Source organism: Miscanthus floridulus, chromosome 16 (genome assembly GCF_019320115.1).
Source record: "Miscanthus floridulus cultivar M001 chromosome 16, ASM1932011v1, whole genome shotgun sequence".
NCBI classification, from domain to species: domain Eukaryota; kingdom Viridiplantae; phylum Streptophyta; class Magnoliopsida; order Poales; family Poaceae; genus Miscanthus; species Miscanthus floridulus.
The window spans coordinates 1,992,762-2,008,111 of NC_089595.1; the positions used below are offsets into that span (position 1 = coordinate 1,992,762).

Below are 15,350 nucleotides of genomic sequence, written 5' to 3' on the forward strand. Positions count from 1 at the left end.
TCAATTGTAAGATATCAGATGAAAAGTGAAATACAAAAAGAACTCCATCTTCCTCTACAGCTCTCTATTCTTGTTGTATCTCCAACTCCTGTTGTGTGCACAAGGAAAGAACACGATTTCTAATAATTTCTATACTAGTAGAAAATGGACCTTCAGTTTTTCATTTTAGTCCCGATTGTCTTGGGGCCTGAAACTAATGTGAGCATTAGTCCCGGGTCCAAGTTTCACCGGAACTAAAGAGTCTTCCATGGGTTAGTTCAAAAGAAAAGCATTCCATCTATAGTCTCACGTACTGTGTAGGTGGAGTGGAAAGGTACGTGCGAGGCAGTGCATAAGGTCTTTGGTTCGAGTCCGACAAATCACAGGGGTGGGAGGCTGTGCCAATTATTTTTTAGCCTCGTACGGTTTGAGATAACCGGGACTAAAGTCTATTCCCAACCGGGACTATAGCCCGTTTAAGGGATGATAGTGAAAATACCAGGCCATGAACATATGTGTTGAAGTCTTCACACTCCACCTATCTAAAATTCGTTGAATATACTTCACAAAAAATCCATATATATACCTCAATTTACACTTGTACTGTGAAATTGAAAATAGAAATTAATTGAAAGTTACATTCTAAAGCTGGAATACATTTAAGTTATAACATTTTTCTCGTAAAGCTGGAATACTTAAGTTACATATTCTAAATCCCAAATATATAGTACTTTACTTTATATATAAGTAAGAATGTTTTTACTGGAGTTGAAACATCGTACTCTTAAAGGAGGAATTTTTTTTCCTTGTGAAACTAGACCATTCTTTATTGAACAGATCATATTTGCTAAACTTCGAATACGTATGTTGAAGTCGTCAAGTGAGACGACACAACTATATATTGCGAAAATCATCTGACTCTATTGAAGGAACAAAATATAATACAATAATAATAGGTTTACACGGAGATGGAAAGAAAAATGAAATGGAGAAATAAAACCGGCTGATAAAGAGCCAGTTTTACTATACCCAGTCGTTGAATATACTTTGACAAAAATCCATATAGCTCAATTGCGCACTTGCACTGCGAAATTGAAAGTAGAAATAAAAAGACCAGAGGGTCGCTCAAGCGCGCTTAGATGGCTCGTCCACAACACGGTCCATGCATGCTCAGTGCGTCTATTATGAAAGACCGACCATATTTTAACAGCAATAAGGGCTCCCCTTTGTCGGAGGATCTGCGATGATGACGATGAATATACCAGGTCATGAATGAACATATAGAAGCACAGAGCAGTTGAACACACTGGAAGCTCAAGTAAAAGAAACGTGACCTACTTACTTTGAGGACCAGCTGATAAGCCGGCTGAATATGGCCCAGCTAGAACGCGTGCTGATATGCAGGTGGCATGAATCATGAACATGACGAAGATAATCAGAAGCAACCGAGTCGGGAAATCGCAACTGTTTGCTGACATTTTCTTGGTTCGCATCCCAGATTGGAAGGGAGGATGCATGCTATTGCTAGCTAAAATTACAAGGCGCTTCCCACAGCGCCTACTAATAGCTGCGGCCTGCAGTTCCAAATGAACCTTGACGCGGGAAAATGTGGAAACATGCACGAAACTGCCGACAATTGAAACTTAACCTCATTTTAAAAGTATGCTCCCCACCCTGTTTCGTCAAGTCAAGTTGATTGCGACCCAACAGTAGACGCGTAAAAAGACCGTCTCATTAGACATTTTTTTCGACTAGATAGACTTTTCTCTTTGTCCGTTCATACTAGCTAGTTTGCTGTTTTGTCCTTAGATAAAAGCAAAAATGCAAGAAACTGGCAGCCTGCCTCCTGGCTTCTATAAATGCCGCATATCCACCACTACCGAAGATCACCACTAGGTAGAGGCAGGCAAATGCACACATCCACTGCAGAACAATAAACAATGTGCCACACAACATATATGCACCCTGTGGGGACTCTCAGCTCCTCACTGCCATTATTGATCATTCTCCTTGCTACTCTTTTGGCACTCGCTGCTCCTTCACTTTGTGCTACGCCTCTTCGCCGTGAACCTAACGATGATTTGGAAGCACTCCTTTGCCTTAAACACCACCTCTCTGACCCTACAGGCCTCCCACCATCATGGAAGAATGACTCCCTGCAGTTCTGCAGTTGGTCCGGTGTTACATGCAGCAAGACACGCCCATCTCGTGTTGTTGCACTGGACCTTGAGTCACTCGTGTTATATTTCTTAGGAGTTAGGACTCAATCGAGTCAAAATCCCAGTAAACAAGATCCTAAGACTCGATCTACAGAGAGTTAGAGAGAAAGGGGAGTCAGAGGTCGCAGACCATCAAAAGCCGTAGTGGTGGAAGCTCCGGCCGGGGTCTCGTTGACGGACGCCATCTGCGCGCCGGCAGCGACGTTCGGTGGAGAGGGAGAAGTCGGCGCTGTGGCGTCCTCGGCGGCGGCGTGTGCGTCGGGTGGCGTTGCCGGCGTCGGTGGTGCTTCCCGTCGCTGGCAGCGCCCCTTCTCAAGATCGGGTCTAGGGTTAGGATGTCGGTGGGGTGACTGGCGGCGCGGCAAACCTCGTACTGCGAGCCCCGGCCCCCACCTTTCCTTTATAGCGCTGTGCGACGGGGGCCCACCAACCATGTAGGGTTGGGCGCCCCCGATCAGGGCGCGAGAACAAGGCCCAAAGGCCGTTGGGCCTAATGGCGTGGGAGATCAAACCTAACATTCTCCCCCCTTGATCTCTCATCTATTCTTCGTTCTTTAATTTCATACTCAAAACTTTCAATTCATATTTTCCTTGCTTCCATCCTATTTCATCATAGATTAGTGCATAGAACTGTCCCATCATCACAGCAATTAGTGCCGTTAGACTAACAGCCACAATACACTTCTCCGTTTTGAAATGTAAACTTTCTTTGGGCCCTTCGTATGTTCGGGAATCATAGGCTTTCCCTTAAACCTATGCCGGCTACGTGTTCTCTAAACACGTTAGGTGGTAAGCCCTTTGTGAGCGGATCCGCGAGCATTTTCTCTGTACTTATATGCTCAAGATTTATTATATGATCCCGAACTTTATCTTTCACAACATAGTACTTTATGTCAATGTGTTTGGCAGCACCACTTGACCTATTGTTGTGAGCGTACTGTACCGCTGGATTGTTATCACAATACAATCTCAGTGGTTCATTTATATCATCAATCACTTTCAATCCGGGTATGAATTTCTTTAGCCAATTCACCTGCCCCGTTGCCTCATAGCATGCTACAAACTCGGCATACATTGTCGAGGATGTAGTCACGGTTTGTTTGGAGCTTTTCCACGATATAGCCCCTCCTGCGAGAGTAAATACATATCCTGATGTGGATTTTCTTTCATCTCCCGCATAATCAGAATCTGAATACCCCTCTATCTGCAGGGAATCAGATCTTCTATACGTAAGCATGAGGCCTTTCGTACCCTGCAAATAACGCAGGACTTTCTTCACTAATTTCCAATGTTCAATTCCTAGATTCTTTTGATATCTACCAAGTAACCCGGTAACAAAAGCTAAGTCAGAGCGTGTACACACTTGAGCATATTGTAAACTTCCAACAGCTGAAGCATACTGGTACCGCTTTCATTCGGTCAATTTCATATTGGTTCTTGGGACACTAATGTTCCCCAAATCTATCGCCCTTGACTATAGGAGCAGGTGAAGGACTGCACGCATGCATACTAAATTTCTTCAGGACCTTTTCTATGTATGCCTTTTGCGATAATCCTAGAACCACTTTTCTCCTGTCTCGGTGAATCTCTATTCCCAAAACGAACGAGGCCTCACCGAGATTTTTCATATCAAAGTTTGAGGACAAGAATTTCTTCGTTTCCATTAGTAGATTGATATCACTACTAGCAAGCAAGATATCATCCACATACAAAATTAGGAATATGTACTTTCCATTCTTGAACTTTGCATAAACGCAATTGTCCTCAATATTTTCTTCAAACCCAAAACCTTTTATCGTTCTATCAAACTTCAAATACCACTGTCTTGAAGCTTGCTTCAATCCGTAGATTGATTTCTTCAGGCGGCATCCCATATTTTCCTTTCCTTTTACGACAAAACCTTTCGGTTGTGCCATATAAACATTTTCTTCCAAATCCCCATTTAGGAAAGCCGTCTTTACATCCATTTGATGTAACTCCAAATCATAGTGGGCTACAAGTGCCATTATAATTCTGAAGGAATCTTTACATGAGACTGGAGAAAACGTCTCATTGTAATCAATCCCTTCTCTTTACGTGAAGCCTTTCGCCACAAGTCGCGCTTTAAATCTTTCTATATTCCCTTGGGAGTCATATTTCGTTTTGTAGACCCATTTACAGCCTACTGTTTTGGCTCCTTTAGGAATATTTTCTAAGTCCCAAACTTTATTGGTACTCATTGATTTCAATTCATCTTCCATGGCCTTAAGCCACTTTGATGAGTGGTCGCTTCTCATGGCTTCTTCAAATGAGGTGGGATCATCCCCCATCTGACATTCTTCTGTTTCATAAACTTCATAGTCATCAGTAATAGCTGATCTTCTTATTCTTTGAGACCTTCTAGGTGCCTCCGGCACTTGTTCCACATTGGGCTGTTGTTGTTCTTCGTCAAGTGCAACATTTGGTTCTATAGGTTCCTCAAGGATAGGTTCCTCAAGGACAGGTTCCTCATGTTCATTCATTGTCGCCACGGGAGAACTTGCAACAGGTGTTGGCACTACAATGTCCTGCATTGTCGGTGCAACAGCAGCAGGTAGCGTGAAGAATGGTTCTTCAACCATCGGAGTGGGTACATGTACCCGCTTCTCCTGTAGGCTGATTTCTCGTGCTACCATGCTCCCCCTGATCATGTTATCCTCTAAGAACACAGCGTGTCTTGTTTCTACAATCTTCGTATGTCTGTCAGGACAATAGAAGTGATATCCTTTCGATCTTTCTGGATAGCCAATAAAATGGCAGCTGACTGTCTTGGAGTCTAACTTTTCTATGTTTGGGTTAAACACTTTTGCCTCAGCCGGACAGCCCCACACACGCAAATGGTTAAGTGAGGGTTCCCTTCCTGTCCATAATTCATACGGTGTTTTAGGCACCGATTTACTTGGTACTCGATTAAGTATGTGAATGGCGGTTTTCAGTGCCTCCATCCATAAACTAATCGGTAATGTGGAGTAACTCATCATGCTTCTTACCATATCCATTAAGGTACGGTTACGTCTTTCAGCCACTCCATTCTGCTGAGGCTCCCCCGGTGTGGAGTACTGAGCAACTATGCCATTTTCCTGTAGGAACCTTGCGAATGGTCCAGGAATTTGGCCATATGGGGTATGTCGCCCATAGTACTCTCCACCTCGGTCTGATCGTACTATCTTGATTTTCTTATTGTGCTGATTTTCAACTTCAGCTTTAAATATTTTGAATTTATCCAATGCTTCCGATCTTTCTTTAATTGGATAAATATTGCCATAACGAGAGTAGTCGTCTGTGAATGTTATAAACGAGTCATAATCATCCACACTTTTCACAGGAAAAGGACCACATATGTCTGTGTGAATTATTTCTAAAATTCCTGTGCTTCGTTTGGCATCTTTCTTAATTTTCTTGACATACTTTCCTTTGATGCAATCAATACATTGTTCTAAATCTGAAAATTCTAAGTGCGGGAGAATTGATTCCTTAACCAATCGTTCCATTCTCCCCCTCGAAATATGGCCCAAGCGACAATGCTATAATTTCGAAGAGACAGTATCAATTCTCTTCCGCTTCTTAGTTACATCCGCAGATGGGGAATCATTCACATTCTCATCACATACATTGTTCGCATTCTCAGCAAGAGATAATAAATAAAGCTTGTCTTGTCGAAAGGCAAGACCAACACATTTATTATTAACCAGTATCTTACACTTGCCATCACCAAAATGGCAATCAATTCCATCATCATCAAGTTTCGAAACACTTATCAAATTTCTACGCAAAGAGGGAACATAAAGTACTTCTTTAAGTCTAAGTACAAAACCATTATTCAATTCTAAAGAAAAAACTCCAATGGCTTTAACATTGGCTTGCACTCCATTTGCAACTTTAATCGTTCTTTCTCCTCTTTGCAAGGTTCTCGTCCCACTTAACCCCTGTAAGGAATTTGCAATATGAGTAGTTGCTCCTGAATCAACCCAGCAAGTGGATTTATCATAACATAAATACAGGGATTCATCTACAAATGTAATAAATTCATCACCTTTCTTTAGCAGAGATTTTAGGAAGTCTGGACAATCCCTCTTGTAGTGTCCCTTCTTGAAGCAGTGCTTGCACTGATCTTTTTAACTCCACCATACTGCTGATTCTCAGAATCCTGGGGTTTCTTTCCCTATGAACTGGAGGAAGAGGTCTTATCCCACTTAGGTTTCCCTTGTGGTTTAGAATTCTTGCCATTAAAGTTCTTTCTTTTGTTATCCTTCACAAAATGAGCAGATTCACCTTGTGAGGACTTTATCCTCTCCTCTTCTTGAGCACATATTGAGATGAGTCTTTCTATGCCCCATCTTTCAGGCTGCATATTGTAGTTCACAATGAAGGTGTCATATTCTTTTGGTAAAGAAGCAAAAATCAAATGAATCAGGAAATCCTCCTCCTTCAAATTCATTTCTTTTAGCTTAGATGTCGTAGTGTTCATCTTCAAAATGTGCTCTCTTATGCTACCACCAGTGAATTTCTCATTCACAAGCTTCTTAATCAGTGAACTTGCTGTGGCCTTGGTAGACCCAGTAAACTGACTCTTGATTTTCTCAAGATATTCTTTGGCAGTAGCACATTCAGGGATTGAGCCCCTTATCTGTTCTTCTATGGTGGCTTTGGCTACCAACAGGCACTTGCGGTTGGAGAGAGTCCATTGCATATGTTCAAGGTCATATTTCATTCTTATTTCAGCATGATCACGCTTTCGAGCAGCGAAATCAGCGTCAGATTCATTGTCACCTCTCACCGGGTCCTCTGGCTCAGTAGGATACGGTGAGGTGATGGCAAAATCGACCTCTCCCAACGCAAGTTCCAATTCATACTTCTCCCGCCACACACGGTGATTGGTTCAGTTGAGTGTCGGGATATTGGCAATGTTCACAATGCATTTGCCTCCTGAAATCACACCAGAGTAAGTAAGAAACATTTATACATAAAATTTCATGCTTTAACTCAACGTTGGTCAAATTAAAACTTATAATTCATCCATGCAAACATTTTACATCACCGTTGGGCAGAAGTAAAATTAATACACAATTTCTCATGGATCAAAAATTATAATATTGTTATTAACAACGTTGGTCAGAAAATAACAATATCATAATCGCATCAAAATTATCAGAAATTCATTTCTCTTAAAATTAAATTATCCCGTTGGTTCAAATTTAATCAAAGAGAACGATAATTATCATGCACAGCGGAAACATTAATAATCTTTTCATATTATTATTTTCCAGAAGCACTAAAAATTCACTGTTTTCTGAGCAAAATATCGTTGGATAAAATTTGCACAGAAAATTGTATCAAAATCATTCAAATTCATCAAAAAATATGCATTAAAATTGCTCCTGGAAAATAATAAGAAAATTTATTTCTTCCTTCTTTCATTTCAGCCCAGCGCGGCCCAAGACGCGCTGAAAACCGGCTCGGCCCAGCTGTCCTCGCGCGCACAGACCGCACCCAGGCCGCAACCTGGGCCTGGGCCGGCAAAACGCCACGCACGCTCACGCCCGCCTGGGCCGGCGACGGCCCGAGGATCCGTGGCCGTTGGTTCTGATCGGACGGTCGCGCGCCGTCTTCGGCCGGATCAAAACCAACGCCGCGCCGGTGCCGTGGAAACCCTAGGTCATTTGGCTCTTCCCTTTCTCTCTCTTCTTCGCCGCTCTCTCTCATCTCTCTTCAGCCGCAGCAGCGAGCCGCAACCGAGAGCGAAGGAGCGACGAGCGAGCGGGCCTTTGCGCCGTCGCCGGCCCCCTCGCCGGCGCGCGTGCTCCCCAACGGGTGAGCACGCCGCCGTCGAGCAGCCTGGCCGCGGCGCTTCCTTGGCCGAGCCCGACGAGCCGGCGCCCCCGGCTCGGCTTCTTCTCCCGCGCCACGAGGGTGGCCTCGGCTTCATCCCGCACGCCGGTGCGGGTACGGGGAAGTACCGCACGGCGGCGGTCTCTTCCTCTCGGCGAGGGCCGACCGCTCGTTCTTTGTCCCGCGCGGTGGCGATGCCGCCGGCGGGATGAGGGCCCAGGTAGGACCCCATTCTTGATTCATGTTAGGGTTAGGGTTAGGTTGACCGATTTGATTTCTTTTTTTTTGTTCATCCGAATGGGAAAACTGGGGTTAGGGTTAGGGTTTCGACCCTTCTTTCTTTCTTCTTCCCCTTTTCCCTCTTTCGGATTTGTGTCTAGGGTTCTCGGAATCCGACCCTTCCCTTTTCCCTTCTTCCGATTTGATTTGGGGAATTAGGGTTAGGTCTTAGGGTTCGGCTTCGTGAGCTGAAGGCCCTATCTTCTCTCTGATCCGAATGGATCTGTTCTCTTTCCTTCTTCTACCCGGTTAGGGATACACAGAAGCACTGGCTCTGATGCCATTGTTATATTTCTTAGGACTCAATCGAGTCAAAATCCCAGTAAACAAGATCCTAAGACTCGATCTACAGAGAGTCAGAGAGAAAGGGGAGTGAGAGGTCGCAGACTATCAAAAGCCGTAGTGGTGGAAGCTCCGGCCGGGGTCTCGTTGACGGACGCCATCTGCGCGCCGGCAGCGACGTTCGGTGGAGAGGGAGAAGTCGGCGCTGTGGCGTCCTCGGCGGCGGCGTGTGCGTCGGGTGGCGTTGCCGGCGTTGGTGGTGCTTCCCGTCGCTGGCAGCGCCCCTTCTCAAGATCGGGTCTAGGATTAGGATGTCGGTGGGGCGACTGGCGGCGCGACAAACCTCGTACTGCGAGCCCCGGCCCCCACCTTTCCTTTATAGCGCTGTGCGACGGGGGCCCACCAACCATGTAGGGTTGGGCGCCCCCGATCAGGGCGCGAGAATAAGGCCCAAAGGCCGTTGGGCCTAATGGCGTGGGAGATCAAACCTAACAACTCGACCTCCATGGCCAAATACCTCCTTGCATTGGTAACCTCACTTTCCTCACAAGGATCCACTTGCCAAATAATCAACTGCAGGGTCAGATCCCATCTGAAATTGGCCAATTAAATAGACTGCGATACCTTAACCTCAGCTCCAACAAATTTAGTGGCGAGATCCCAGAGACTCTGTCGTCATGCTTTGCCTTGCAGGCCATTGATCTTGAAAGAAATACCCTCAGCAAAAGTATCCCAGAAGGTTTGGGCACTCTCGGCAACCTTTCTGTTTTACGTCTTTCTGGTAATTATCTGACGGGCAACATTCCTATTTCTCTTGGAAGCAGCTCTTCTCTTGTCTCCGTTGCTCTCACCAACAATAGCCTGACAGGACCTATCCCATCACTACTAGCTAGCTAATAGTTCGTCGCTTCGGCTATTGCGCTTAAGAAACAACCACCTCAGTGGAGAGATTCCTCCGTCACTGTTCAATAGCACAACACTTCAGATGTTAGTGCTTGCGGAGAACAACTTTGTTGGGTCCATACCTGTTCTCTCAAATATCGACTCACCCTTACAGTATCTTATAATGCAATCGAATGGTCTTACAGGTACCATACCTTCCACTTTGGGGAATTTTTCTTCCCTTCTTTGGCTCACACTTGACAGTAACAGTTTTCATGGTAGCATCCCGATGAGTATAGGTACAATAGCAAACCTGCAAGTACTAGGCATGACTAACAATGTTTTGTCAGGGACTGTTCCGGACTCCATTTACAACATGTCAGCACTCACAGACCTTGGCATGGGTATCAATAATCTCACCGGGGAAATTCCAGCTAATATTGGGTATAACCTTCCAAGAATTGTAAATCTGATTATGGCACAAAACAAGTTCACAGGCCAAATCCCTACTTCACTAGCCAACACCACCAATCTCCAGATCATTAGTCTCTGGGATAATGCATTTCATGCTAATATTCCTTTGTTTGGAACCCTGCCCAACTTAATCGAACTGGATCTAACCATGAACCACCTTGAAGCTGGGGACTGGTCTTTCTTGTCGTCATTGACAAATTGCAGGCAATTGGTGAATTTGTACCTGGATAGAAACACCCTCCAAGGAGTCCTGCCAAAATCCATAGTGGACCTGTCCAGTACACTAGAGGTATTGTTTTTAAGTGCAAATGAAATATCTGGTACCATTCCGAATGAGATAGAGCGCCTCAGAAGCCTCAAGGTTCTTTTTATGGGGAAGAACCTCCTTACTGGAAATATTCCTTACTCCCTGGGTCATCTTCCAAACCTGTTCGCCCTAAGCTTACCGCAAAACAAACTTTTAGGGCAAGTTCCAGTCTCTCTTGGTAACCTAAGTCAACTCAATGAGCTCCACTTACAAGAAAATAACTTGAGTGGCCCAATACCAGGCGCTTTAGGACACTGCAAGAACTTGGATAAGCTAAACCTCTCTCATAACAGCTTTGATGGTAGCATACCAAAGGAGCTATTTACTCTTTCTTCCCTTTCTAATGTTTTCGACTTGTCTCACAACCAACTCTCCGGACAAATACCACTAGAGATTGGTAGCTTCATCAACCTTGGCCTGCTGAATATTTCTAATAACATGTTGACTGGCCAAATACCCTCCACTCTAGGTCAGTGTGTTCGTTTGGAGTCCCTCCACATGGAGGGGAACCTTCTTGACGGGAGGATCCCAGAATCATTCATTGCTTTACGAGGCCTCATTGAGATGGACATTTCTCAGAACAACTTGTCCGGTGAAATCCCGGAATTCTTTGAATCTTTTAGCTCTATGAAGCTTCTCAATTTGTCCTTCAACAACTTTGAGGGACCAGTACCAACAGGAGGGATATTTCAGGATGCACGTGATGTGTTCGTTCAAGGGAACAAGAACCTATGTGCCAGTACCCCGTTGCTACAACAGCCACTTTGCAATACAGATATATCTAAACGACATAGACACACCTCCAAAATTCTGAAGTTTGCAGGATTTACTTCTCTTTCGTTAGTCTTGCTATTATGCTTTGCAGTCCTTCTTTTAAAGAAGAGAAAGAAAGTTCAACAAGTAGATCATCCAACCAGCATGGATTTGAAGAATTTCAAATATGCTGATCTAGTCAAAGCAACGAATGGTTTCTCCTCAGACAACTTGGTTGGCTCAGGAAAATGTGGATTAGTCTACAAAGGAAGACTTTGGAGTGAGGAACATACAGTTGCCATCAAAGTATTCAAACTTGATCAACTCGGAGCACCAAACAGCTTCCTTGCTGAATGTGAGGCCCTGAGGAATACTAGACACCGTAATCTCGTGAAGGTGATTACTGCATGCTCAACAATTGATTCAGCAGGACATGAGTTCAAGGCTGTTATTCTTGAATACAGGTCTAATGGCAGCCTCGAGAACTGGCTCTATCCAAAACTGAACAAGTATGGAATTCAAAAACAATTGAGTTTGGGCTCCAGAATAGTAATAGCAATGGACATAGCTTCTGCTTTGGATTATCTCCATAATCATTGCGTACCCACTATGGTCCATTGTGATCTGAAACCCAGCAATGTACTTCTTGATGATGCCATGGTTGCACATCTTGGTGACTTTGGATTGGTTAAGGTTCTTCACACTTATAGCTCTTCAAGCAATCATAGTTCTACAAGCTTAATTGGACCAAGAGGATCAATCGGATACATTGCACCAGGTGAGCATTTTCCCTTCATATGCATGTTTCAGTGTCCTACTCTCTGAGAATATGCTTTTATGATTAACAATATCATGAGGGTACAATGATTGATAAATTTCAATATTGCAGAGTATGGCTTCGGGAGCAAACTCTCAACAGAGGGCGATGTCTATAGCTATGGAATTACCATCTTAGAAATGCTCACAGGGAAGCGTCCGACAGATGAGATGTTTTCTAAGGGTTTGACCCTTCACAAATTTGTGGAAAAATCATTTCCTCAAAAGATTCATGAGATTCTAGATCCTTCTATAATTCCGGTTACGGGAGATGGTGATAATCATACAATGGATGAAATAACAAGAACCATCATGAATCTTATTAAGCTTGGTATCTCATGCTCAGCAGAGACACCAAAAGACCGACCAACAATGAACGATGTTTATGCTGAAGTCATCACAATCAAAGAAACATTTTCAGAGCTATGCCACTAAGGAAAGGAACTGTTATGACCGGCATCCCCTATGCCAGGTGCAGGCCCAATAGTGGCTAGGGGGGGCGGCTCTGTTAAGGGGCTTAGAGGCCTAATTTATCGCTTATTTGGTATTTTCTTAGAGATAGATATAGTTCCTTAATTATAGCATCTATAGGGAAGGATAAATACTTGTAATCTAGGATGATTGGAATTAAGCAGAAGCAATAATTAAGTTGCTGACTTCCCTTAGGAGCCAGCCGTCCCTGCCCTCTCTCCCTCACGTGAGCTCTAGGGCTGCAGCAGCAACCGCCGCACTCTCGCCGCCACGGCCCCTCGCCGACGTCGAGACTACAGACCACGTCCTCCCCTCTTCCACCCCTATAACCTGCGCAGCAACTCCGGTAGGGCATCAAGTCCTATCAACCTGGTATCAGCGATGTCAGGCCCTAATCCCACCAACACTCCACCGCCGATCACCTCCGCTGCCGCGGTGGTCACCACCTCGCCGCTGCCACAAGTCCTATCAGGAACAATTATTTTTACTATTCAAATCAGGGAGCACTACGTTTTATTTAAACTGTTTGCAAGGAAAGCTTAGGAACCATTTGCATTGTGGGTCTTGTCCTATATTTTGTCATTATTCGTATGTAATGTTTAAGAAGTTGAGAGCTGAGAAGTCCGTTTGCTTAGTTATTTTTTGTAATTGATGGAAGCTCGGTGACAGCAGACTGCTACTTTCAGACCATCCTTCAATGATCTATTGTGTCTCTTGGCATCGATGCTCCAGAAGCCAAACTTAGTTCCTTCGACCACCTTCAGGCATGTCAATAGTCCCCTTTGTGGGATGCCAACCTAGACCTGCTTCCTTATTGAGTGTTTTCCAGCATGTATACTCAGCTTTCAACTTGGCCCATTTGTTCTAAAATTGTGCTCTAGCATACTTTAAACCAATGAAAAACAAGGCGCGATTCCGCGCTCGCCTAGGCACTAGGCGGAGGCTTCCCGCAGGGCCTAGGGGGTGAGGCGTACATCTAGGCGCTGGGCGCGCCTCCGCGGCGCCTGGGCGGCGAGTAGGCGGAGGAGGAGGCGCCTGGACGGGAGCGCGCGCGCATTTTGGCGGGCGGGAGCAAACGGGAGCCCGCGCGCGCGAGCAGACGTCTACGCGGGAAAGGAAGCAGCCACGCGGGAAGGAAAAGAGCTCCGCGCGCTGGTGCTAGAGAGGATTAGAGAGAGACAGAGAGATAACCAAGTCAGAGAGTCAAGATCTCCTCCTCAACCCCTTGCCTCCGACCCGAGCTCGCTCGCCGGATCGATTCGCCGGCCATGGTACGTCTCCGGCCGATTCATCATGCGCGAAGCTTCTACTTGATGCCGTGGACCCGTTTTCCGCATCAGCGGCCATCTTCTCTCTCCATGCAGGCCTCCCCGCGCCGCCCCTGGAGCTCTCGTGCGCCCCCATCCACCGGCCCGCCGCCGCCCCTAGAGCTCCCGTGCGCCCCCTCCTCGCCGAGCCACCACTGCTGGTGAGCTCCTCGCTGCCCCTCGCCCCGCCGCTCGGGAACCCCAAGGTGAGGTCCGCCCGCCCCATGCTCCTCTCTCCTCTACTCGGCTGCTCCCTTCTATCTTCCTGCTCTGTGCGCCTGTGTTGTACTGTTGTGTGCATGTGTGTGTTTAATATGCCTCTGCTACTCTTCATGTAGAATGTCGGTGGAAGAATGTGCTCCTGAAACTGGTGTTACATCTCGGGATGAGGTGAATGTCCTGAAAAGGAATTCAGATGATGTGGGATGGGAGTATGGGTTTCTGGTGGATGCAAATAATAAGGACAAGGTGGAGTGCAAGTTCTGTGGTCATCGGAGCCAAGGAGGGGTCCATCGGTTGAAGGAACATGTGGCCAATGTTGAAACAATAACAACAACAAAGCCTTTAAGTCCCAAACAAGTTGGGATAGGCTAGAGTTGAAACCCGGCAGAAGCAATCAAGGTTCAGGCATGTGAATAGCTGTTTTCCAAGCACTCCTATCTAAGGCTAAGTCTTTGGGTATATTCCATCCCTTCAAGTCTCCTTTTATTGCCTCTACCCAAGTCAACTTCGGTCTTCCTCTGCCTCTCTTCACGTTACTATCCTGGCTTAGGATTCCACTACGCACCGGTGCCTCTGGAGGTCTCCGTTGGACATATTCAAACCATCTCAACCGGTGTTGGACAAGCTTTTCTTCAATTGGTGCTACCCCTAATCTATCACGTATATCATCGTTCCGAACTCGATCCCTTCTTGTATGACCGTAAATCCAACGCAACATACGCATTTCCGCGACACTTATCTGTTGAACATGTTGTCTTTTCGTATGCCAACATTTTGCACCATACAACATAGCAGGTCTAATCGCCATCCTATAAAACTTGCCTTTTAGCTTCTATCGTACCCTTTTGTCACATAGGACACCAGATGCTTGGCGCCACTTCATCCACCCTGCTTTGATTCTATGACTAACATCTTCATCAATATCCCCGTCTCTCTGTAGCATTGATCCTAAATATCGAAAGGTATCCTTCCTAGGCACTATTTGACCTTCCAAACTAATATCTTCCTCCTCCCGAGTAGTAGTGCCGAAGTCATATCTCATATACTTAGTTTTAGTTCTACTGAGTCTAAAACATTTGGACTCCAAAGTCTCCCGCCATAACTCCAGTTTCTGATTCACTCCTGTCCGACTTTCATCAACTAGCACTACATCATCCGCGAAAAACATACACCAAGGGATGTCCCCTTGTATATCCCTTGTGACCTCATCCATCACTAAGGCAAATAGATAAGGGCTCAAAGCTGACCCTTGATGTAGTCCTATCCTAATCGGGAAGTCATCCATGTCTCCATCACTTGTTCGAACACTAGTCACAACATTGTTGTACATGTCCTTAATGAGCCCGACGTACTTCGTTGGGACTTTATGTTTGTCCAAAGCCCACCACATAACATTCCTTGGTATTTTATCATAAGCCTTCTCTAAGTCAATAAATACCATGTGTAGGTCCTTCTTCTTCTCCCTATACCGCTCCATAACTTGTCTTATTAAGAAAATGGCTTCCATGGTTG

At 45.4% G+C, this 15,350-nt stretch overlaps 1 protein-coding gene across 1 annotated transcript; it reads left to right on the forward strand.

Moving 5' to 3' along the window:
* Positions 1-9,107: 9,107 nt before the first annotated feature.
* Positions 9,108-13,130, forward strand: LOC136510019 (probable LRR receptor-like serine/threonine-protein kinase At3g47570). The gene is made up of 2 exons (XM_066504592.1): positions 9,108-11,800; positions 11,912-13,130. Exons 1-2 carry the CDS (start codon positions 9,592-9,594, stop codon positions 12,271-12,273), a joined length of 2,571 nt encoding a protein of 856 aa, XP_066360689.1. The 5' UTR covers positions 9,108-9,591; the 3' UTR covers positions 12,274-13,130.
* The last annotated feature ends 2,220 nt before the right edge of the window (positions 13,131-15,350 follow it).